Source organism: Mastacembelus armatus, chromosome 20, assembly GCF_900324485.2.
Source record: "Mastacembelus armatus chromosome 20, fMasArm1.2, whole genome shotgun sequence".
Classification (NCBI taxonomy): domain Eukaryota; kingdom Metazoa; phylum Chordata; class Actinopteri; order Synbranchiformes; family Mastacembelidae; genus Mastacembelus; species Mastacembelus armatus.
The window spans coordinates 8,006,378-8,031,579 of record NC_046652.1 but is presented as its reverse complement, the minus strand read 5'-3'; the positions used below and the strand labels follow the sequence as shown (position 1 = coordinate 8,031,579).

Sequence of the window (25,202 nt, the reverse complement as noted above, 5' to 3'; positions counted from 1 at the left end):
GGCTGTGTTGACTGAACTTGCCACACAACTGTCCCAATATTGAGAAGATGCACCAACCAACACACTTATTTTCAATTTCATAAGCTTTTATTTACATGCAATAGTGCTCCAGCATGTGCAACCAAAAAAAATGGCTACATTTGAAAGGGGAGTGTAGATTCAGGATCTCCTTCATTTTGATTGCAGATGTCTCTGGCAAAAACTAATACTTATGCACCAATCTATGAGGGTGAAATAATACTGACACAGCTGTCGCAGCTCCTTCACCCGCCTGTCATTTGGTAACCAGCAAACGTGTAAACACAGAAGTGGTTGCAATATGAAGTTCAGCTTATTCATGAGCAGCAGTTAAAAGATAAGTTTCCAGAATCTCTCCCATTCAGTGATTAAAAAAAACCCCATAAAAAATAAATAACTATACAACATTTAATCTCATGTACGCTACTTAAAACAGAAAGATAAATGTTTCTTCCATGTTATTAGTTTGTTAATGAACAATGCATAATACATTTGTGTTACTACTATACATAATGGCAGACAGATAATTGCATCTTGGAAATATGATAAAACAGCTAAACAGTGTTGAAGCACCTCATACAGCATCAGACTAGTTCAAATGGTCCCTTTGCTTCTGTTGTACATAAAGCTAAATACTTAAGGCCCAAACATTTGGGATGATGGTCTACGAGGAATGTTGTGAGAAGTGCAGAGGGTATGAAGGAAGCCCTGATCGTCTTCACATAAGGAATAAAGTCTCCAATCTATTTTTGTCCTCAAGAAACGCAGACACATGTCAGCAACACAACATGGTACTCCCTTTGTCCAACACATAGTGAGAGGGTGACATATGAATAAAGTCTTTTTCAATATGAAAATAACCTTATATACAGTATGATCAGACACTTATGTACAAAAGTATAAATATATAAATACCTGTGATACAAAAATAAATATTTTTTGTTTTCTTTTGTTTGTTCTACAGTCATTTATCTGTCGTGTCGGCAGTCCCTTTAGCCTCATGGGATGCTTCACTCGGGAGGATGTTCACTTCCTCTATTGTTGTATCATGAGATTGTGGTGTGAGTGTAGATGTGGTGAAAATTCTGTCATCTTCTAGAGATAGAAGAGGGAAAGATGCTGGCTCTATAGAAAGAAAGAGAACTGGTCAGAAAACATAAAGATGACTTTGTGTAACATGCGATGCTTAAAGGATCTTAAGATTTAAAAAAAAAAAAAAAAGAATGAAAATGTGTCCTATGTTTAAGACTCCATTATTTTGGACAAAATATCTTCAGCTTATTCATGGAAGGTCCAAAATAATAAAGACTGAGTTACAAGTTTCTTCATGAATACTGTGAGACAAAAACTGAATGATTTCTGGATTTGTACATAAGAGTATCATCACATATAGGAAAGGCTTCATTAACCGTCTAAGATCAGAACATGCCATAAATTAGTAGATTTTACTGGGCACTACACATACTTTGAGTGATGCTGTCTGGTTTATCTCCATCACAGAAGTTGCCATCACCTCTCAGCTCCTGTGAACTAACATGGTGATGGGAAGAATCGAGAAGCTGAAGAGTGGAGTCGTCAGGACAAAAGGTATGTTCATGATGATCTGGACTGCTTAAAAAAAAAAGTTCATATTAGGACTCATGACTATTGTCAATATTAGGTTATAAAACATAGTGAAACAGTGAAATCTTTTTCCGCTGCTGCCAGGTAGGACTTTCACAGAACATGTTTATGACAGAGCAACAAATGTGCTCAAATTTTCCTGTATATTTTTCATTTTTCTTCCCCATTAGTCAGTTACTTATGAATTATTTGATTATGTTCAGCCAGTGTGTGTGTGTGTGTGTGTGTGTGTACCTGGTAGAGTAGTGGTAGACAGGGATATGTCCATTTGATACTGTCTGTGGCAGCAGTGTGTCACACTCTGTATCACAGTCCACCTCCTTCTGCAAACATCCAGCAGTACATAAATCACATTGTCAACACTAATATAAGACATACGACTTTCTTAACAATGACAGCTTGCTGATAACTTGTAGTAAACAGTTTTTGTTTTGTTTTTTACCTGCTGCCGTCCTGACAGGCATTGTGAGGCACCGTGAGGTTTGCTGTTCTGTGTGTATTCTCCATTAGCAGGGTAAACGCCATGTGGAGCAGTCATGCGACCATCCAGTGGACAGTGGCCAACGAGGGCAAGTCCCTGAAGTGGCACCATGGTGTACTGGCATGACGAGACTGGGGCAGCCACAGAAGGGAAACACAAGTCGGACGTTTGCTCTGAAATAGCCACAAAAAGAGAATTACTCAGCCATAGAGGAAATATTTTAATTCATGCAAATACTTGAACTGAGAGTAACACTCACTCTGTTTGGCCCAAGCTCTCCAGAGACAGAAGGGGATGAAGGCAACAATGATGAAGACGAAGGCTCCCAGGACAATACCAACTATGAGGTAGGGGAGGTCACCCGGCCGAGGTACCAGTCCACTGGGGAGTTCCAACCTGGGGCCTGGGGCCTGTGATGGAGCAGGCCGGTCATTAGGACGAGCTGAGGAGACGGAAAGTGAAAAGAAACCATTACCATCAGAGACATATAAAAGAGCAGACACTGTGAGACCCAATATGCATGTAGACATATGCACATCAGTCTAATTTTTTTTAAAAAATGACCTCACCTTTTGTTTCAAGGATCACTACATTTCCAAATTCACTCTCTCCCTTCTCATTGAAGCTCTGCATCTTGATGTCGTAGGCAGTCTCAGGCTGCAGGTCAGTGATTGAATGCCAGTATCTGTCTCCCTCCACCACATCCTTCTTATAGTCACTGTCATTATCACTGTCTGTTGGTCGGTAGTAGATGTAGAAACCGTAGATGGGCGTGTTGTTTACAGGAGTGTACTGTTGAGAGGGAAATACATCATGTTACAATCACAAAGAGCTTGAAATGACTTTTAAAAACTCTTACACTGCAAAACAGTATGTTCATTACATCATAGACAACACACCCACTTTATGTTTTTTCCTATAGATGCTTACCGTCCATTTGAGAATGATGGTAGTATCGTTGATAGCTTCATTGTAGGTGATGTAGGGCCCATCAATAGGGCGTTCATGAGTTCGTCCACCCACCACTGTGTACGCCTTAGAAGGGGCGCTGGGAGGACTGGAACCGATTACGTTCACTGCCACCACACGAAATTTGTAAGAAGTACCTACAGGGAGAGGGATAATCATTACTAATTTGTCTCTGAGGGCCGCAAGCTGCACAGAATGAAGCCCTGTATTGTGCGTCGACTAATTGTGTTTGCCTTCACATTACTTTTTGTTTTCCTTTTTGGGCTAAATGTGATGTTGATTGCAATTCAGTTATGGTTTTGATTGATGGCAGTAATTACTAAAATGACTGCAACAACATTCATTATGCTGATGAATTTATGGGCCGTGGGAATGTAATTATGCAGGACATTATCACTGTAATTATATAGTATGACATCCTCCCCCCACCTCCACTAAGTCAGAAGAAGCTGCTGTGAATAATAACAACACGTTCTAAAGCGAAGATGGTCAACCTTTCTCCAGGCCTGTGATCTCCACAGAGAGACGTGATGGGGGAATGTTTTCCACCGCCGTGACCCAGTCCTCTCCTGCCTTCTTCACCTTCTTGTACTCCACCCGAAATGATTGGATGGGGAAGCCGCGGTTACCACGAGGAATCCAAGTCACGTATGCCGAGGTTTCCGTTGCCGTGGAGACTGTGGGCTTGTCAGGAGCCTCAGGAGCTGCAGAGTGGTGTGAGATGAAGGACAACAACAACAGCATAAACTCACAGACAACATTCAGTAATTATACCGTAAGAGAGACAGCAAAAACACCAAACCATTCAGCACTTACTCAGAGCTCATCCTTCAGTGACAGAAAGGAAGGAGAGATCAAGAGATGTTAGTCACAAGGAGAACGGTTAGAAGTTGATCATCTTGCTGTAAAGTAATATCTAGTCAGAGTTGTAATAGTAGATGAGATGGATGTTTTAATACTGTTAATTAGGGGAGGGTTTGTTAAAAGCAGCACAGTGATATTTGGGATTGACGGGTGCTTACGAGAAAGGCTTGGTGAAGGAACAGCAGGAGTTTTCGGTGGATCATTTTGTCCTACAAGACCTTTGCGACCTGTAGACAGAAAAACATGAAGCTGCATCAGGGTTCAATTTGTAAAAATTCCTTCTGTGCCAGGATAAAATGATTAGACTGATGATATTCTATATTTTTGTTAATGTGAACATCTGCCAAGAGAAAACAGTCAGGCTACATGGCACGGATAAACCACATATATCAGGGTTTGGTAACATAAACAAAAGTGGTTATTAAGATAAACTCATTCTTAATTTTGTTTTTTATGGCATTTATTGAGAATAAAACAAAGAATAAGCTGGAAAATGACTACACAAATATTAAACTTCAGGGAATCCCCAGAGCGGGTACAGACAGAGCTACATCCTCAGTGACTATTAAAACAGTGTCATACCTTTACCAGTCCTGAACGTCATCATGGCAGGTTGTCCCAAACCTGCACAGTTCTTAGCAGCCATCTCCACCTCATACAAGCTATCTGGTTGCAGCTTGGCCAGGGTCAGCTTCTGCTGAGAGCCTGAGATACTGCTGGAGGTCCACTCTGCTAGAGGGTCTCCCACCTAACAGACACAGAGGGCTCAGTTGCTGTATGTGTTTGAGAATGAAGAAGCTAAAGGATCATTGAGTCCTGATTGAGTCTGATAATAAGCTTCGTGCTGTACCTTTCTGTATTTGATCATGTACTCCAGCACACGGGGTCCTCGCTCATGGCGTGGTCTCCAAGTGAGTTCATAATAGTCAGCCTTGCCAGTGCGTGGCTGGCTGAGGATGATGGGAGCTTCTGCAGGCAGGATCTGTCCTGGCAGCTCAGAGCAATCCATAGGCAGCATGGAACCTGTGGCCCCGGGCTTCACAGGTGGCTGCTCCTTTAGCACCTTGTCTGGGCTGAGTGGCCGATAGATGGAGGGCAGCTTTCCTCTGGATGAAATCCCTAGAAAGACACAATTAATTATATCCAAACGCTGTGAAATAAAAAAAATGAAATCTGGTTTAAATATCAAAAGAATCCAACTTACCAGTTGATAATGCGATAAGGCGAGCAGAAGCCTGTGAACTGCCCACCCCGTTCTCAGCCATGCACTGGTAGAGCCCATCATCTTGAGGGCCCACATTGGAGACACGAAGCACCCGGGAGGTCAGGCGATGGCGATTGGATGGGACAAGGGGTTGGGCATTGTGGAGCCACATCACTGAAGGCGTGGGTTTACCACGAGCCTGGCAGATGAAGCGTACCGTCTCTCCATACACAACCTCTTGCTGCTGCAGCTCCACCATCACCTGGGGAGGCTCTACAGGAGCACAGGAGAAAGAAAAAAACACTGTTAACAGTTTGAACGTCTATGTATATACGTCTACTGGTGTATGAACTATAAACTAATCTGCTTATTTGATTTTTTGATTCATTGTTTGATGAAAATTGTGCTTAGTAAATAACTTAATTATCATAATACTGTAGCTCTCAATTAATTTTACATGAACTCCTCATTTCAGCTCAACAACAAGAATTGCAAGGGTGTGTGTGTGAGTAAAGTCATGCACGTGTATATAGAGGCTTCAATACAGGGGGTGTGTAGAGCCAAACAGGCTACGTCAGGTACTTGATGGTTGGCTGCTTGTGAATCAGAAAAAGACAGAGCTCATTACAGCTACAGCAGCTCTCTGGGTTTAATTAGATCCAGCTGCAGAGAGACAAGCCCATGAAACACACACATACACACAAAAATCACTGTAAAAACAGTCATCCATAACCCAGACACAGTCAGTTCTGTCCTGCAACAGAATAAAGAGCTCTGTCTCCACCAACTCTCTCTAACACAACACCGCCCAGTCTTACATGCTTCTCACAGTCGAGCGCACACATACAGGCCCCTGTTTACTTTGTCGGCCAAACAGGAGTCCGCCTAATTATTACATCCATAACAACCAGTCAAACTCTGCTTATAAAAATCCTTGTAGTAAAAGAACAAACTTCATTTGCTGGAAACAAATTTGTAAAAAAATAAAAATAAATAATAAAAGCATATTATACAAAAGCAACAAAAGAGGGGAAATTCAGTAACACAAACAGACACACAACATGGTAATGCAGCTCTAGATCACTTACCAAACACCTGCACGTCATAGAGCACCACTGCAGAGCTGGCTGAGCCGATGCCGTTGTCTGCCCGGCACGCGTAGGTTCCCGAGTCGCCCTCATCCACTGCATCAATCAGTAGGTTGCTAAGCAGGAAGCGTGTGTTGTTATGGAAACGCAGGTCCTGCCCATCTTTTGCCCATGTGACGTGTGGAGTAGGGATGCCACTGGCAACACACTCCAGCACCAGCCGCTGGCCCTTGGTCACCATAATGGAACGGGATGCCGGTGGGTAAATGATACGAGCTGCTTCAGACATGGAGCCTGGAAAAAATTAGGACAGTCTGGATATCCATACTTTGTCATTTGATACAAAAACCTCTGGTTTGCCTGTCTGGGTTGAAATTATATCCAGAATACAAAAAAAAAAATCAAATCACAATGTGAAATCTAAGCATTTTCATTTTTGCCTTTGAAGATGCAAAAGCATGAATTGTGCACATTAGCTGTGACTAAATGTGTTCTGGCAAGATAATGAAAATCACAATGAAATGGAAACTGTGAGACACATGTGCACCACATGTTCCTACAGTAACTGTTACAAGCTCTTTAATAAGGTTTTGGATTTTTGTGAGATAGTTTCTTACTAAATGACATTTTGATACAGATCTTTAAGTATATTTTAATTAGAACAAGTTCCCCTAAGGAAAAAAACTCAGTGTTTGGCCTTAACATTAAAGGGTCACAGATGGTGACTCACGGCGTATACGCAGGCGGTCAGCAGAGATTGATGTTTTCACCTCCTGAGTGACAGGGTTGTAGGCAGCACACTTATAAGGTCCCTCATCATCCTGTGTGGCATTGGCTATCTGCAGGTTCCCTGATGGCATGATGAGGTAGTTCCCTACAGAGGAAAAACAGATGTCAGACTGAGTTAAAGCTTGAAAACTAATCAATGAACATCAGGGAACTCATGAACTCAAATTATTGCTTTTAATCGCTGAAGACATAGATTTAAATCTTTAAAGATGTTTTATAACTTTTTGGCACTTTTCCTTTCATTTAATAGCAGATGGATCAAGTGACAAAAAGAAAAAAGGCCAGAGAGACATGACTTACAGTAAATGCTGTTGGCACAACAGGGATATTGTGGTTATGTGGTATTGACCTTGTCTATCGGGATAGCCCAGCTAAAACAATACACAAGCAATACTGTTGCTTATTCTGACAGATGTTACAAACTTCTGTTTAAATTCTGAAGCAGGAAATATATATATATATATATATATATATATATATATATGAAAAAAAAAGAATATCACAAAACAAAGAAAAAGCAGAAACATCAGTTCTGCAGGTAGGTCTGCACTGCGAGCAGGGCCACAAGGTGGCAGCCTACAGCCTGACAAACAAAACAACAGGCAGTTGGTGCTTGTCAATGTGGTATTCATTTCCTCCCAGATAAGCTGCAGATATCAGTACCTACAGCTCCCAGGCATCATCAGTATACCAACCACAAACCACTGGAGCTTTTCTACTCTTCGAAGCAACTTAGAAGTAAATAGTTTGAAAAATAAACAACCGCATTACCATGTTTCAACATTTGAGATAATGGTCTTATCACTGGTTTTAGGATGGGTCAGATAGCAGGATTATAGCATTCCAGTAAATCATGAAGATAGTATGGGAATCAAAAGGGAAGTGCAGAGAGAGACGGTGAACATTATGGGAGATCCTAACGAACTGAAGCAGCTTATTACCTTTGGACGACTCCAGCCACTCCTGCTTGACACTGTAGCGGACCTGAGCCTTGGGCTGGCTTTCGGGGAGGTGACATTCAATAACAGCAGTGTTGCCTTCATCAACCTCGATCTCTTGCTGGTCGTCAGGCTCAAAGTCACGCAGCTCTGAAAAACACAGTCCCATTACTGCAACACATTTTACATTTCTTTCATCATCCAAATACACTGTGTAAATCACAACTAACTGCACATGTAAACAGTCAGTCCTCAGCTTTGAAAGTAGAAAACTAAAATATTCTGAGCAACAATAAACTCCATAATAACTGCACTGTTTCCATATTGGGCGCCTCTCACATGAGCCTGTCCCTATTGTAAAGTAACTACACTACCATAACTACTACTTGTGCTGCCTCTCTGAAAGAAAAACCCACTTTCATTTCGTAATTTCATGCCTTAACATGATCTGACTAAAGTCATGGGATTTTTATGAAGGCACTGTGTCTCATTTTTCTGTTTTTCTCATTTCATGTCACTTTGAATAAGGACAAAGCCTAAAAGTGGTGTCTATAACATTCGAGTAGGTGTCATTAATATGGTCAGACATTATACTTAAAACTAGAGTTGGTTTAGATTCTGTGGGAAATGGGGGAGTGGGATTACTGGGGCCATGTGCTGCGACTGCATCCTGCAGACACACAGTCTGCACAGCACAGACACTCATCTGACCCCTGACCTCCTAAACCCCCACCTGAGCAGCCCTGAGGCCCGGCCATAGGGTCAAAGGTGAGAGGTGTCCGTCCTATGGAGTTTCAGAGAAACATATCGAGTTTGGGTTTGAGAAGAAAAAGGCACAATTTTGCTTTTAAGACACCAGAAGGGGGAAAAAAAAAAAAAGAAAACCCACAAAAATCTGCCATTTTTAAAATTTGTAGCAGAAAAAAATTAAAATGATGCAGAGGAAAGTGGGAAGAAGAGGGGAAAAAGAAAGAAAGTAACAACTGGAGACATTTGTCATGGAGTCCAGCAATGAAATGAAAGATAAATAAAACTTCTCCAGTAACGTAATTAAATGTCTACCAGCCTTTGTTGATTTATTCTTAACAAACACAGCCTCTCTCGATTCATTCCAGAGGTGCTATAACTGGTGTGTTTTTCTTGGACTGGCCACAGTCTCTGGAAAAAAGACCAAGCTGCTAGTATATACAGTCAGCTGATGAGACACTGTATATAGCTCTAATTCAATAAGCAAAGTTTAGTTAAGGCCACGTTATCCACTGATACAGACATCACAGTGATTTACTCAAAGCACCGAACAAACACCTTCACTGCAGGCAACTGATTTATTCACCATGCATGTTGGACCTGTCCCTCTGTCTGTGTCTTGGGGAGCTTTAATGGGAAATATGGGACAGATCAGGGTCCACACACACTCACACAACCCCTGTTCTTGTTTCAGTTCTTATTCTGAAAGATGGGAAACCCAGCCAAGACATGTCAAGCTAAGTGGTGTTTGTTGGGGGGTGGGGTGCTTAAAGAGCAACCGTGTGGCGCTCCATTTGTTAAATCAATCAGGTGCTGTTTTTACAGCCACCACTGATCCTGCCTCCCCTTCACATGTACCCACCTTCCTCCTTCTGCCCCCTTCTTCCAAATTCCTCCACTTTATACCTTTTTAACCTCCCCACCCCACATTCTTCAGAAAACAATCCCGCATGGGTGCCTCTCAGGTGTGTGTGCGTGCATGCAAGCATGCACATATTTTTGTGTGTGCGCGAGCATCCTGTAGTGATAGAGGATTGATGGTATTCATAAAGTGAAGTAGACCTCCCGCACGAGGGCTGCTTGGCAAGGCCGACTTAAATATTTCTAGAGACAGTACATTCATCATCTTTATGCGTAGCAGTTGGAGGCCTGCGTGTGTTTCTGAATAACATGTTTTTGCGACGTGTTGTGTGTTCTTGTTGTGCAGATACATGTCTCTGTTTCATGCAGCAGGAGGGCGATTGTCTGCACAAGAATTCACACAAGGTACTTTAAACTTCTGCCAAAAAAGCACAGATTATTCAGAGAGGGATAGTGCGGAGGGTCTGGAATAAACCTATCCTGATCACAAAAAAACATGTGCACACAGCTAAGAGGGTACACATGGAAAGGCAGGCACGTACGCCCTCCCCACGGAGCAATTCCTTAGGTGGTGTGGGGTAGCCAAGGAGGGACTGTTATTAAATTAAAAAAGGTTTAGAGGGGTGGTGGGGCAAGCAGTCTGGTTCCATATGTGGCTATCGATAACATGATTCATGTCCGACTGGAGCAATCCATAACTTTAACACCTTCGGACATGTTCTACACTATCAGAGCTCATAGCTTGGGAAAAGAGAACTCTTCAGAAATTATAGAGGAACAATTAAATATCTCAGGCGAAGGAAACAAAAGAGGAGGGAAAAGTGCATGAAAATGAAATGACGAAAGGGGGAAAAAAGTGAAGAAATGCATGTATAAGGTTACATAGGGCTTCAAGGAGACAGAGAATGTGACATCAGGTCTCATCTTGTGTGAGGATCTTGTCTCGACTGGCCTAAAACACAGCCAGTATCTCCAACCAGGGCAGCCTCATATATCACATCACTACATGTAAAAAAAAAAAAGACAGTTAATAGAGCCTTTTCTTTTTTTTTTTACCCAATGGTGTGTTTTAGCCAGGCACCCTTATCTCCCCCCAGGTTCAACCCAATTAGGGGGTCATAATTTCTACCAAGCCCTGCTGTCAGGCCCTGTGGAGAGGAATGTGGTGTTGTGAGGAGCAGAGGGGCCGATAAATGCATGGGCCCCCCCCAGACTAAGTCCTGATCTCCTCTCACTGCTCTGAATGGCCCCTGGGTCCCTTCCATTCCTCTGGCTCATGTTACACAACTTCAGGCCCCCTCTCAGTCCCATGATGCATATCAAATATAACACCACACACTCAGACAGCTAAGGCACTAAAACCATCAACATGGAGAATAACTCACTTTAACTCCAATAGGTCACAATGACATTACCTAAAAGCAGCTGTTGTCTAAGTACACAGAACAGATTCTCCCTGAACATCCAGATATAACTAATCAATCACGAGCTGCAGTTTCCCACCATAAGCATCAAAGCTGAAATTAGACCTTTGTAAGCATGAGACCAAGACTAGCCACAAGCAGTGGAAAAATACAGTGTTGTATTGGTAAAAGTTTTACTCAAACAAATACCACCCAGTCATTGTTTTTGTTCTACTAGAAGAAAATTAAGTCAAAGGCCTTTTTGGATACTTTGACAAACCAAAAATTGGGCAGAAGGAGCCTGTGTGTTTGCATTTATTTGTCACAGCTTTGTGTGGGTGGCTACTCACTGGCAGCAGTGACGTTAGCAGGCACACTAGCCAGGGCTCCAGCGCCAGTGCTGGCCACACAGTGGTATCTGCCCAGCGTCATGTTGGAAAGCGAGGGAATGAACAGGCTGCTGGGCCCCAGCACTACACCCAAATCTCCATCCAACAGCTCCTGGCCATTGAGGTGCCAGCTGATGTTGGCAGACGTTGGTCGGGCACTGCAGCGAAGGTTCACGCTCCCTCCCAACTTCTGCACCACAGACACAGGCTCTTCAATGAACACTGGAACCTCATCTGAAGAAAAGATTACACAAAGCAGTGAGAAGCACATTAATAAAAGTGTTTTATTGATTCCATAAAAAGGGATAAAGCATTTCTCACTGATGTGGCGAACAATCTCACGAGCACTATGAAATATTTTGCTTTGAAATTTGTTTTGACATACAAACAATAACCATCACGAATTAAACCGCTGCTTTTTTTGTTCTGACATCTTTAAATGTTTTGTCTGACCAACAATCCACAACCCAAAGTATTAAACTGAATACAATTTAAAATTATTTTATTTGAGAATCTGGAACATTAAATGTTTGGCTTTCTTTTTTTTTTTAAACTACTAAAAATCACTGCTATTAACTGATAATAAAATCACTGATGATACACTTTGCATTCCAGGATACACCAGGATAAACAACTAAGAACCAGTATGACGCAGCGATAAAATGACGACTTTTTTTTTTTGTCTAACAGAGAATTCAAGTTTTTTTTGTTAATTTGATCTAATTTTGTGTACTCACCAGAGGCAGAGGTGCCGCTCTGCAGGCAGCACAGCAGTACTGCACCCAGAGCACACAACACTGGAGCCCTTCTCTTTTTCATCCACGGAGGCCAGTTTTGCTTTCCAGACATCTTCCACACACTACCCCCTGAAACATACACACACAGACACAGAAAGGTTACAGGGTCTTTTACAGAGTTGGTTTTTTGAATGATAAACATTCACACACTGACAGAATTGCACTGAAGGCAAATCACCTAAATTTAACGTGAAAACGTTCATCCAAATAACCATCTCTAGTTTTCCACGCAACTTACTCCCTCTATTTCTGTCTTCCTTGCATACAGATGCACACAAACAGGCAGTCATTAATGAAACACAACCCAAGCAAGGCGGTGCACTCTGCAGTACCCTCAGCAGCCAAACTCCAGACACAAATAAAGCCTTTCTTCTCTGTCAGCCCCCATCTCAGTGCTGACCCCATCTCCTACGCCCGTACCCGCACCCATCCAGCCTGCGTTCATCAAAGAGGCTCCCTTATTCTGCGGGCCGTAACCTGACCCCTCCACCTTCCCGCTCAGGTGTAACCGATACAGGTAGAGGGTCCAGGAGGGTGGGGGTGCGGGCGGGGGGAGAAAGGTAAAACACACAGACTGCATTCAGGAGTCAGGACAAAGAACAACTAATGAGAGACTGGATGGGGAGGGAAATAGGGGTGGAAATATATATCACAGCAGTGTGAGTGTGTGTGAGATAGAGGAAAGGTGGGCTCTTTTATACCTCAGTGCAGTATGTATTGAGAGCAAAGTAAAGAAGATCATTAGTTATTAGCAGTTAATGTAGAGAGGGGAGCTTTTCTCTCCCTTCTTAGCTGTTGCCAACTTTCCCAAATTCTTTCCTGTCAGGTTAAAGTAACAACTTCCCGTCAGGATGAGGAGGGTGGTCCTGCAAAACTGAATCTTTCTCTCTTTCTCCCTCTCTCATATACATAATGTATTTTTCTGAACACCCGCTCAAGGGTATAAACTCTCTACAGAATAAAAAGCAAGAAGCACACAACTTTCTAATACATATTTGTCCTGATCTTATTATGGCAAGAGAGATGATTAATGAAGCTCACAAACTAGGGATTACACATAACTCACACAACACTAGGGCCAGTAAGAAAATGGAAACTCTTACAGTGCAACTTCATCATCTAATGGCAACAGTGAAACATGTTTAGTCGCCTGGCACGTTTACTGAAAACGAGCAAAGCAGCAGACTGATGGAAAAACTTGTACAAAATGAATGAGGAGTTATGAGCAGCAATGATATTGAGTCATCATTCAGTGAATCAAAAGTATTTCTCGATTAAACATGCATTAACTTATTTGGCTACTCAAGGGAAACAGAAACAAACTGTAGATTCAACACTAAGATCACTTCTTAGCAAACAGCTGCCTATTTGCATACACAGCACAAAATCAGCCTTCACCGAGTTGTGTTTTAGTCAGCCGGGGAACAGAAGCGCCACAATCACTGTCCTTGATGCTGAGAGAAGTTTCTTGCCTCAGGCCCAAACAAAGCTGAACAAAGAGGTGAGAATGAATCAAAACGTTAAAGTTGTTAAAGATGCTAAAACAGGGAGGGAGTCTATGAGTTCACATTGAGTGACCTCTATCACATACCAAGCAGTTGACCATAATCTCTTTAAGCAAAAATCCTAAACATTTCCTGGCCCTGGCTTCTCAAATGCTGGGATTTGGAGCTGTGATGCTTCATGTTGTTGTTTTAGGACAAAGGCACAACAGACTAGAAAATTGTGATTATTAATGAAAATAATCAGTAGTTGTAGTTCTACATATTTGTTTCATTTACTCACTGGTCCGCTCAGAGTAGCCCATCAGAGTAGCCCATCAGAGTAGCCCATCAGAGTAGCCCATCAGAGTAGCCCATCAGAGTAGCCCATCAGTAGTGGGCTAAGTTGGTAAACAAACAGAAAGCTACTGTGGGACCAGGGGTGAGCAAAGCTGAAGGCCTGTGGCTTCTGTGGCCAGTTCCTGTATAGACACAACCAGGACAGCTGCCCATAAAAGAGACATACATCTGTATAAGACACCTGTCCCAAGTACGAGAGTCACTAACCATAAACCACACCAGTCAATCTGCCAACTGGATGCACAGTGGGACACTACCTCACCAGTGAGACCTCTTACTTAGACAATTTCTGTCTCTTCTGTCTCACTTCAAAATAAAACAGACAGTGAGACAGGAAGAGTGACAGAAAGAGATTGAACTTTGTAGTAACCGCAGTTGGAGAAGGCCCCTTATACATCATCACTCTAAAAAACAGCCCGTCTGTCCGATTCATTAGTCAGCTGGGTCCTGTGTTTGCTTAGCGCATACCCTGCCACAAGATGAAAAGTTGGCCTGACATCTACGTCCAACTTTTTCCATCCATCTTTCCCAGAGAACTCACAGACAGAGAGAGAGAGTGAGCGCGAAGAGCCTCCTACGCATCGGCGAGACTGATAAAAACCAGAACATACACAGAGACAGCTCCACTAAATTAAGAACTGAGAGAATGTGTGTGTTTCAGTGTGTGCATGTAACTGTGTTACAGCACTGAATGGCAAACACTTTGCGGTATTAAAACATACCTCAGTGACAGTGCAGACAGAGAACTGTGTGAACTTTTCAAACCTGCAAGTTCCAGTGCAGAAAGACGATTACAGGAGAGGAAAAAAACTATTCCTGTTACCAGAGGGACAGAGTCTTGAGCAAGTCTAACATTCTGACTTGCTGAATTCCAGGAATATATATTAGACAGAAACCGGTGGATGTGTGGGTGCATTCATGTGCGACATCTGTAATGTAAACACTGCTGATAGTATAAGGAGAAGGTGGCGATGTGCAGGCATGTATCGTGAGTGGAGGTATGCAAGTGCCTTATGTGTCACTGTGGGAGAGTCACTTGACAGAAGTTCATTGTGAGCGTGCTAAGTAAAGACACCGCGGACCCTGTTCTCCCGGGCCAGTGCCGGTGCCATTGTCCTCCTGCCTCCGTGGATAAATTCATTTTGACAACCCTGCTAATTGGATAAAACCAGACTGGAGCCTCCTCCCCGAGCTCTCACATTCCATCTGCTTTCTGGCATGAAGAAGATACTCAGGGGGGTGGAGGGATGGAGGGGTAGCAGAGTAGCAACTCCTTCTCCGCAACTGAGCTGTTGAATATTTATCACCTCCCAACCTCCCCTCTTACCCTTCTTCCTCCCCCATTTTTATGTCTTTTAACACCCTGTGCCCCCCTCCCTTGAGATTCTCTAAACACCACAAAGCCCCCCCTTTAGATAAACACATGCGGTGTCAAGTGTGAGGAGTGGCGGGGGTTCAACTGCCCCCGCTCGGGCCTGCGGCCCACAATGCCATGCTGCATAGCTGCCATGCGGGAGGCCGGTTGCCCATGGCGACACTAACAGGCAGAACGCACCTTAATAGAGTGGCGAGTCATTGTAAAGCAGTGAGCCAGTGCACGGACAAAGACCCCGTGGACCCCTGGAGAAAGGGGAGACGCTACTCTGAAGGGCCCAGGGAAGAGCTGATGGGCCCTGCTCAATGACCAAAGAGAGGGAGGGGGGCTCAATGTCCAAGAGGTTTGAGAGTAGTGTGTGGAGAGCTTCAGGAGGCAGGGGGAGGGGGCTCAGTGTCTTTATGGATTGATGTGAGATGAGTGAAGGGGGTTTATGGAGGCAGTGGTGGTGGTGGTGGTGGGAGGTGGGAAGAGGTGGAGAGGTTGACCGAGAAAGCAGAACGGCAACTCAAATTAATAGACAGGATGTCAACTGGCAGGCGAGCAGGAGGAGAGAGAAGGGTCGCGACAATGAGAGGATGTGTTTGAGAGAGCGTGTGTGTGAGAGAATTGTTGAATGTCCCGACATATTTTCTCCCCACTCTGTCAATCTGTTTCCTGGCTTCTAGGTTTGGCTCAGGTTTGTGCTGAGTGGAGGATGAGGAGGGTCCAGGGATTGCTTAACAAACAGAAACAACACCCATTTACCATCAGGCCATCATGTACGGAAAGAACAACAATACAGCAAAGAGAAGGGGATTTCAAGGAGCCACTCACTGATCGGAGATTTCTTTTTTTAACCTGCAAGTTCCCTGAAAATATTTTTTGCAGTCAGAGTTGACACCTCTAAGTTGCTTGTTTTGTTCAAACAACTATTGAAAACTTAAGACATTCAACCGGCAGCAACTAATTATTTCACTAGTTTACTGAAACTTATCTCTTGTTTTCTCGATAACTGGTTAAATCATTAGTTAGTCATTGGTTAGTGTGGGATGCCAGCTTGCCCTTTGTCCCACAGTTTTTCTTGATTGTCCAAAAACAGTAAAAAAAAAACTAAAAAAAAACTATTGAATAATTTAATAAAGAAATATTAACAACTGAGAAACTGAGAAGTCATGAAACAATGAACAAACTGACTGATCAGGTCATAATTCTGTGATATTTTAAGTAAAATATAATGAGCTGCTCATATTACTGCATGCACTCTTCAGAGTACCACAGATAATGTAAACTGAAGGGGAGACACTCATACTCCTGGAGACTCTCATTGTACTTTACACAGCCAAAAACTTGGCAGAGAACAATTCCCATTTATCTCTCCACTCCCCACACACAGGCTTCTCGGACATGAAGGAAACTTTCTGGAAACCTTATCTTGGCATGAAAACTTGGACCAACAGGTGGAGAGAGGGCCAGTCCCAATCCTCTACTCGAGACATCACTCATTCTCATGCCATAAAATTACAAATCAAAAGGCTCTAATCATCCTTAACGAGGTTGGGAATTTATCCTCTCCTTCATAATACTCACACACACACACACGATTCTCAAAGTATTAACGAGATAAATGTCCATCCAAACCTCCCCCCTTTTTACCCAAACCAGAACCGACACTAACGAGCTACAGAGCGCCTGGAGGATTAACGAGGAGGATCTGAACAGGCCCTGCAATGTGGAAGAGGGGGGCATTCTTGTCAATTATGAACCGCATCATTTGCATAATTTTGATAACGAAGCTGAATTAACCCTGGAGAGCTAATTACAGTGCTATAGGGAACGCACCCTCCCACATTCCTCTGGCTAGTGTGGGATGCCAGCTTGCCCACTAAGGCCATGGGAACAGGACTGGATCATCATGGCAGCTTTAGGAGACTGAACCAGACAGTCCAAACAAACAGCAACTCAGGTACATTAGACACACACATAGGAGGAAGTAAAGATGGAAAGAGAGATGAAGCCATGATGACAGCTCAAACAATGGAAGAAGGAGGAAAATGAGCTGATGAGGGAGACCTGGATGTAGTGAAGGAAATAAGGACGTAAGGAATAATAATAAAAAGGAAGATGATTAGAAGGGTCAGTAGATAAATGGACAGAATAAGGAAGAAAAAAAGGTTTATAATGAATGTACAGAGGAAAATACAGATTCACAGATGAATGGAAAGTAGGAACGGATATGTAGAAGGAAGAGGGAAAGGAAAGGTGGATTGCCAAAATATATACAAGTGAGGGGGAAAAGATAAAAATAAAATGAAAGGACATAAAAAAAGAAATGATCAAAAACGATAGATAGGTAAACAGATGTAAGAACAGAGTCCTGCTGTGTTAACTAGCCTAAAATAGTCTCAATTAAAATGATGACAATTTCTCATTTTGAAAAATATATGTGTAGAGAGTTGGGCCATTTCTAAAGGAGCTTTAACTGAGCACAGAGAGCCAGGATCACACACACTCATAATCACTCCCATACAGCACTGGGAAAAATAACTAATACCCAGGATTTCACAGTACTCATGACACAAACACACACTCACACACACACACGCAGCTACATAGTTCGTTTAGCCACAACCATTCCTTCCCTGCCTGTGTTCTCTCCCTGCACACGCGCGCACACACGCGCGCACACACACACGCACACACGCACACGCACACACACACACACACACACACACAGAGACACATAAGCAAGCAATCACACAAACTCCTATTACATGGTAAAAGTATACTCACAGAGGCACATAAATATGCAGACCTCAGGAAGTTTTTCCAACACCAAATGTCAACATGCATAAAAACAGGGTAACACTTATCCCATGCAGCCTGAGAGATAATCTACATACAGTATCCATGCATGCTCTTGCTAATACAGACTTTCTTAACTGTATATATCTGCAGCGTGCTCCTTGTGTGTTCCTGCATCATCAGGAGTAAAGGAGGAGAGGGGGGAAGGAGGGATGTGAGGGGGTGAAAGGGGCCCTCAGCTCCTTTGGCAGCTCATGCATCAGAATGAATGGAACCAATTATAAATCAAGAGCAATTTCTCCCTATTATTCAGCAGGAACCAAGAGGAAAAAAAAAATAGAGGGAGAGCGAGAGAAGCTGCCTGGCCATACAAATCTCAGTGGGAGATGAAGGAAAGAAGAGAAAAACAGGGAGAGTGAAATATTATGTAAAAAACAGATATGAGGAGGCATCAGGAAATTGAGATAAGGCAGAAAGAAAGACAGTGGAGAAAGGCTTATATGAGACAACTGGAGAAGAAAGTTATTGGAAAAACAGACACGTGCACAAATTATAAAATGCAGGAAAAAAGGTTAAAATAAATAAATAATTGAACAGAAAGTGAGAATGTGGGGCATCAACAGAGTTTAGGATGGTACAACCATCTTAAAACATGTCTTAAAACATTTCTTAGGAAAAGAAACAGCTGGAGGAGGCTTGTTCCACAGAGGGCTCTCAGTTTCATAAGCTTGATTTATGTGTGTGTGTGTGTGTGTGTGTGTGTGTGTGTGTGTGTGTGTGTGTGTGTGTGTGTGTGTGTGAGAGAGAGAGAGAGAGAGAGAAACATGGCAAAGCAAAGCTACCATTTGTCCTGTCACTCAGAGCCACACATGTGCATTATCTTACAAGACTAGAGCTCTGAAATATCATAAACTAAAACATCACGTGTACAATTTGGACAGCAGAGCAGTGCTGTCAATGGAAAATTCCAGCTGTGATAACCTCCAGGGCCCAATAACCAACTAATCTTGTGCCCAGTGATTTATTCTGTTGAATCATGTCTTCTCCTGCCAGTTTGACATTCTTCGATGATGAGTTTTTCACTCCAGGGCAACTTTTTAAATCTGATTATTGGTTAATAGCCTGAAACATAACCCAGGCCCCTTGACATGTTTGTCTTTTTGGTGCTTTTATTGTTTTGTTCGCACACGCGTGAGACATGAACACAGAATGCAGTTAATATTTCAGCACATTTAAGGATATGTGTGTATGGAAGTCTATAAGGATTTCAGATTTAAGTTTGTGGACAAGACTCTCGCATTTCACAATAAGCAGAATAAATCAGACGTGATGAGACAATTTTTAAAAACAAGAGAAAAAAAAAAAAGGGAGAAAGTGACTGCCAAAGGCATAATTTGAGCAGTCCGAGTCACAGTGTACAACCTTGTGCCAATGTGTGAATAATCTATTAGAGTGTCTGGGCTGCTTTTGGCTTGTAAAAACACCCACTAATCCAAATACCTCCTTTGTACACACTTGGTTATTTGAATACACACACACACACACACACACAGCGTTCTTATCCAGGTCTGGAGCTGATCAATCATCTCACAGCACTCACACACCATGTGCATGTGTGAGAGAGGGAGTGAGTGTATGGTAGGACATTAACTGAAGAAAGTCTGGTTATATTTGGGATACAAATATAAACTGAGCTGCACCCAGATACAGCTTATTGCCCTTTAAGATCTAAAAAGTTGCAGATCAATCTCTGAAAATCTCATTTCTCTTTCGTCCGTTCTTCTGCTCGTTTCCTTAAATCCAATTTATCTTCACCCTTGGCTCAGCAGTCTCTGTTAGATTGCACCCTGCTCAATTATAACTTCACACTCCTCCCTTTTATTCTCGAGGTCCTGGTTAACAGGGTGAATCAGGACAACAGAGGTATGTAGCCCCAGGGGAGGGGCCTGGACACCGGCCACCTGTCCTTCACTGGTGACCCAATGTCTGACTGGACACAGAAACTCTCTCAGGGGCACGAGGCCCAAACCAGAGCCTCCAATCTGTCAGTGCTGGAGGACTAATGCGCTGCATGTCAGGCCAATAACGTCCAGCTCTGGGAAATGAAACAGCCTTATTTGGCAATGAGACTGTTCTTTGCTAGTTTATGAGAAGTACAATAACCCAGAAAAAATTTCAAAATTTCTCTCTCAAACACATTCTCTTTTTTCTTTCAGGAAATTTGGAGGTGGGGGCCATAATGACAAGTGACACATTGCAGTTTAAAGAGATAATCCTGATTGGTTGGGAACTATCATTCAAACACACATGCACAAAAAACCTGTACGCACACAGGGATTCTGCCTGCAGGCTGTTATGACTACATGCAGTGTACCCGCTGTCATAGAGATGAAAGCATGCCCTCAGGAAAGATTTTTTCCCCCTCTTTTGTCAATTAACGCCAATGTTACACCCTCTACAATAACAATGCTGCTTTCCAGCAGCGCAGTCAATACTCAGGAACGTTTGGCTCACAAACATGAGATCCTTATGGACCTACTGGCTGAAAATAATCTGAAAATGCATCTTAAAATCCACCTCCATCTAAAGATTTTGTATTAATATCCACACCAGACTATCCAAGGTAAAACCCAAACAAATTAAATCCTACCATTCCACATCAAACTTCATTGTGGCAGAGAGTTTGAAACTAAACTATGATTTCAGTGAGAAACTCTTTTGCTTCACTGGCTGCATACCTAAATTCACACACTAACTTTTCTTTGCAAGACAAAAACACACATACGAAAACTATGCTCCTATAAAACAGAGGAAAAAGAACAGATTCCAGCCAAATATTTGAAAACTGGCAGCTACATGTCTGTCTGGCAGATAACCAAGATCAATGAAATACACTTTTCAAGCTTTGCTTCATAGATGTAGCTGGAAACTCTCACATCAGTGTCTGCAACCAAAAAACAATAGTGTTTGCTTCATGTCCCTTTCGCCTGCAGGTACGCACATTTTTCAACTACTTATAGAACTTTAGAGGATTTTATACACCTGTAGGGGTATGTATCCGCTTCCATTGAAAAGACATTGTTATGGCCTGGACTGCAGCCTGAAAGATCTTAATTCGTCAGAACGTACAAAGGAAAAATCGATATTAATTCTCTATGTTCCTGAAGTCTGCTTCTTGTAGTCAGTATACTTTAATGTAATCCAGAGCAGCAACTAACAATTATTTTCATTATCAATTAGAAGGTCGTCTTTTTTTGCTAAAATAGTTTAATATTGAAAACTGACAATTTCAAGTCTTCAGATAGTCTTTAAACAGTCCTAAACCCCAGAGCTATTCAATGTGCAATCATATACATCAAATAACAAGACCCTACATTTGCAAGACTGGACATAGATGCTGTTTGGTATTCCTGCTTGAAAACTTACTTTAGTGATTAATCACAACAGTAACGTTGCAGATGAATTTCTGCTGATGGCAAATTGACTTGAGTCACCTTTAGTATAAAGGACTATCAATAGTACAGCGTCTGTATTTCCAGGCAGTAACCAGTGTTTTGCCATGAGACTGCAGCCTGAAAGCTTTGCATTCATCTTCATATCCTGAGTTAATGAAAACATGGTGTGGTAATACTTCTAAAGGGACCTGAAGTGTAAACTATGGACTGAGTCATTATTGTATTTTGTCCCCTGTGTAATGACTGTTTAACCTAAAGCTCCTACCTGCAGTAGCTGCCTGGTGTTCAAATATGCTGTGATAAGTGCAGGGGTATCTTGTAAGGCTGATCATGAACCCATGGTCTAATTGTGGTTTTTCATTGTCCATCAGGAGAGCCAAAGCAGTGTGAGAAACAGGCAGATAATCAGACTGCAATCAATTAGTTCAGGTTTGATCCACCCGACTGCCAGAGATGATCAACAAAAACAACAAAACCAACAAGAGGCTCCTTTTTACTGAGACCAATTAATTCTCTTATAAGCTGGGAGCCTAATTGGAGGAGGCCAGGCCATTCGTTGCGACTTTTAATCCAAGTGACATTGATTCAGCCAGAACAATCGGGCCCTCTTGTCTGATGCCATGTCCGTCGATGTTCTTCCATGCGAGGCACTGGAGGCTAAATGTAATCCAAATAACAAAACGACACCTGGGGTTGGAAACTTGAACCCCTGTGGCTGTTCCTGCAGGATTCCTCCTCCATGTTAGAGTACCCCCACGGTGAGTGACACCCCAGCCAACACTCATTAGCAGCCCGGGGATTAGGACAAACATTTTCTCATTAAAACAAACCTGAATGAGGGGATGATATCAGAGTCTATGCTGACAGGGACGCAGGATGCTGCATTCCCATATAGCTGCACTGAGCAGCTGTCATTTTACTGGGGCTGTTGTGACATCAGGACTTTGGTTGCAGGGCAGTGGGACTATGGACACGCACTGGAGGCTGCGTTGTTATGGTTTGTCCAGTGCCAACACTCACATCTGGCAAAGCCATTCCGTGCATTAACGGGATGATGGAGAAATTAAAGGGCGTAAAGCTTAAACATGACTAAACTGTCAAAAAGTTGCATTTCCCAAAACAATATGGCCTTTCCTGTATGAAAAGGCTTTACATATGCCCAGTCAGGAGCATCATCAGGACAGTGGTTCTCTAAAACAAACTAACAACCCTTTACTTTTCCAGGCAAATGATTTCCTGACAGGAGCCAGACTGCAGGACACTGTTTACCATCATATACATTATTCAGCACTGCACGGCTGCAGTCCCCATCCATCATATTGGGGGGGAAATGTGCACAGTTCACCATGTCTGTTCCCCTATGGGAGCCACTATAGGCTGCGGCCTGCAAAACGCAGACACATTTCCATCCCAAAACACACGTCTGCGTAAAACTATAGTTCTAAATCCCGCATCCCGTCACGCACAGCTATTTCATCTCCGTGTCGCACTGTCACAGGTGACAGGCTGAGGCGGAAAAATTGAGGAAAACTTTAGAAAATACGGACGCAGAGCTCGACCAATCAACAGCAGGCTAGTACCCGAACGCAAAGTTAACTTCTCTGAAATACAATTCTCCCCTCCAGAAAAAAAAAACAAAAAAAAAAAAACCCGGAGCTAAAACGCATCAGTCACATCTAAACAGTGAGGGATGGAAAACACAAAAAGTTTGCAGCAAAAACCAGCAGGGAAGGAAAAACAAAAATGCCACACACAGAAAGAAATGCCGCTATCAAAGCAGTCACATTAGTGTGGACCAGGCGCTTTACACCGACATGAAGGTCTGAATGTGTAACAAAGTAACTTGTGTTGGGCACTAAGAGCTCAAACACGCACAAAACTCAAACGCTTATGAATAACATGTTGATAAAACACGGAGCGATCAAACTTACCGAACTGCTCTACTTGGTGCTTACACCTCGTTTTAAGCAGCGGATCTTCTCTTCACCTCTCGTCTGAGTTTTAGTTCCCAAAAACCAAGATTTTTTACTTGTCTTTCCCCCCTGAAGCCTCGCCGCTTTAGTAATTTACTGCAATGCCACCGACATTTTCTTCGGATCCCCAACTTCTCACATTGAGAGGCCGTTTTTGGATGACTGAGCTCTCAAACAATTCTCCCTTTTGCGACGCCTTTTCGGGTCCTCCCACTTCCCAAGCAGGAGGAGGGATCTGAACAATAGGGACTAGCTCCTAAAATCCCAGAGCTGGGTACTACACTTCTCCAGACTACAAATCCCTACTCACGGCTCCTGAGGACGTTTCAGAGGATGTGCGTAAAAAAGACCTACACTAAAATGAATGATACACAGATGGATGAACATCCTTAGAAATACTCCTAAAAACTGAATCTCTTCAGAACTACGGTGTCCTGGAGGTGAGCAGCTCTCCCCCTCCCCCTACTCGTGCTCAGTTCCCCCTGATTTGGTATGCGTCGGTCCCCACAGAGTTTGTATTGACCCCCGTCCATTCAGGCCTGCAGGCCCTCCACTGCAGCTGTGCCGTGTTGTGGTGGATGGGACCAGTCCGGACTGGGCAGCACACACACACACACACTCTCATACCACAGTGATCACAGCTCGATCCCCCACCCACCCACCTACCCGCTCGCTCAGGAATTCTCTTCTCCACTTCAATCAGCACACTTTGAAATGAGAGGAGCCGCCTCTGTCCAGTTCATTAATAACTGACTATTCCCAGATCACAGGGATCAATGGGGGGCTGTTGGTGGGAAGTCGGCCGCATCTCTCATCTGTGAATGCAGGAACTCCCACCACGATGTACCTGAGGGGTTATTCCCTCCCAGCAGGGACCTGCCACAGGTTTTCTGACACCTGTTGCTCTTGTTCAGGTGAGAGCGTATTTGTGGACAGACATCCAGTTCGGCTCCTACAAAAGATGGTGCCTTTTGGATTTTCTCAGCTATCTTCAATAGATGAAAACTGTACTATACGTTAGAAACCCCACAGCCCAGACTTTGAACATCAGAGGCTGCAGGATGTTCAAGCTTCAAGACGTTTTCAAGGAGTCATTAGTGTGTTTTCCAGTGTTGTGCTGCCGTTTGCCAGCACTTAGCAAGCTCTGCCAATGTTTTGGTGTTGTTGCTACTGAGTGGGGCTCTGTTTGTATGTGGCTCCCTCACACTAGCACCACCCTACTCTACACTGCAGAGAAGAGAGAGAGGGAAAAAATGGGGACTCCCAACCCCAAAAAAAGACCCTCCATGGTAGCCATTCACCCCCCCTCAATCTCTACATGCTGGGCAGGATGAATTAGCTTGGGACAAAAGGCTTTGTGGGCTGGCCATGAAAGGCCTATTAACCATACTGCATCCCCCTGAGGCCCTGCCCGCAGGACACCGCCTCCCAGAATGCCACTCTCTCAGCAGGCCGCAATCCCAGCATGCATTGCTTCCCTCCAGTGCTAACCCTTGTCACCCCAGAGCCTTACTATAGAGCCCCACACAGTTTGTCATGTAGATGATTATAAATGTTGTTATGAAAGTAATAAAGAGTGAGAAGGCGAGAAGGGGGTGTCAGC

The 25,202-nt window shown here is 43.2% G+C and overlaps 1 protein-coding gene across 2 annotated transcripts; it reads right to left on the bottom strand.

Moving 5' to 3' along the window:
* Positions 1–68: 68 nt before the first annotated feature.
* Positions 69–23,782, bottom strand: boc (BOC cell adhesion associated, oncogene regulated). Of its 2 annotated transcripts, none has more exons than XM_026292613.1 (18): positions 23,558–23,782; positions 12,112–12,240; positions 11,336–11,608; positions 7,978–8,124; positions 6,978–7,121; positions 6,248–6,541; positions 5,160–5,432; positions 4,806–5,074; positions 4,538–4,703; positions 4,114–4,182; positions 3,586–3,795; positions 3,053–3,228; positions 2,692–2,914; positions 2,382–2,564; positions 2,084–2,295; positions 1,876–1,964; positions 1,484–1,629; positions 69–1,143 (listed from the first exon to the last, which is right to left on the bottom strand). In XM_026292613.1, exons 2-18 carry the CDS (start codon positions 12,221–12,223, stop codon positions 983–985), a joined length of 3,147 nt encoding a protein of 1,048 aa, XP_026148398.1. In that variant the 5' UTR covers positions 12,224–12,240; positions 23,558–23,782; the 3' UTR covers positions 69–982. The 2 variants fall into 2 exon arrangements, with proteins under 2 accessions (XP_026148398.1, XP_026148399.1); XM_026292614.1 differs by having other exon boundaries at positions 1,484–1,626.
* Between the last annotated feature and the right edge of the window lie 1,420 nt (positions 23,783–25,202).

What these genes read in the sequence shown, in the direction of transcription:
- boc (XM_026292613.1), bottom strand. Translation starts at nt 12,223, where the DNA reads ATGTCTGGAAAGCAAAACTGGCCTCCGTGGATGAAAAAGAGAAGGGCT. An exon ending in GAGCGGCACCTCTGCCTCTG is followed by an intron (nt 11,609 to 12,111) that starts GTGAGTACACAA and finishes TCTTTTCTTCAG; the next exon opens with ATGAGGTTCCAGTGTTCATT. An exon ending in ACCAGACAGCATCACTCAAA is followed by an intron (nt 1,144 to 1,483) that starts GTATGTGTAGTG and finishes TTCTTTCTATAG; the next exon opens with AGCCAGCATCTTTCCCTCTT.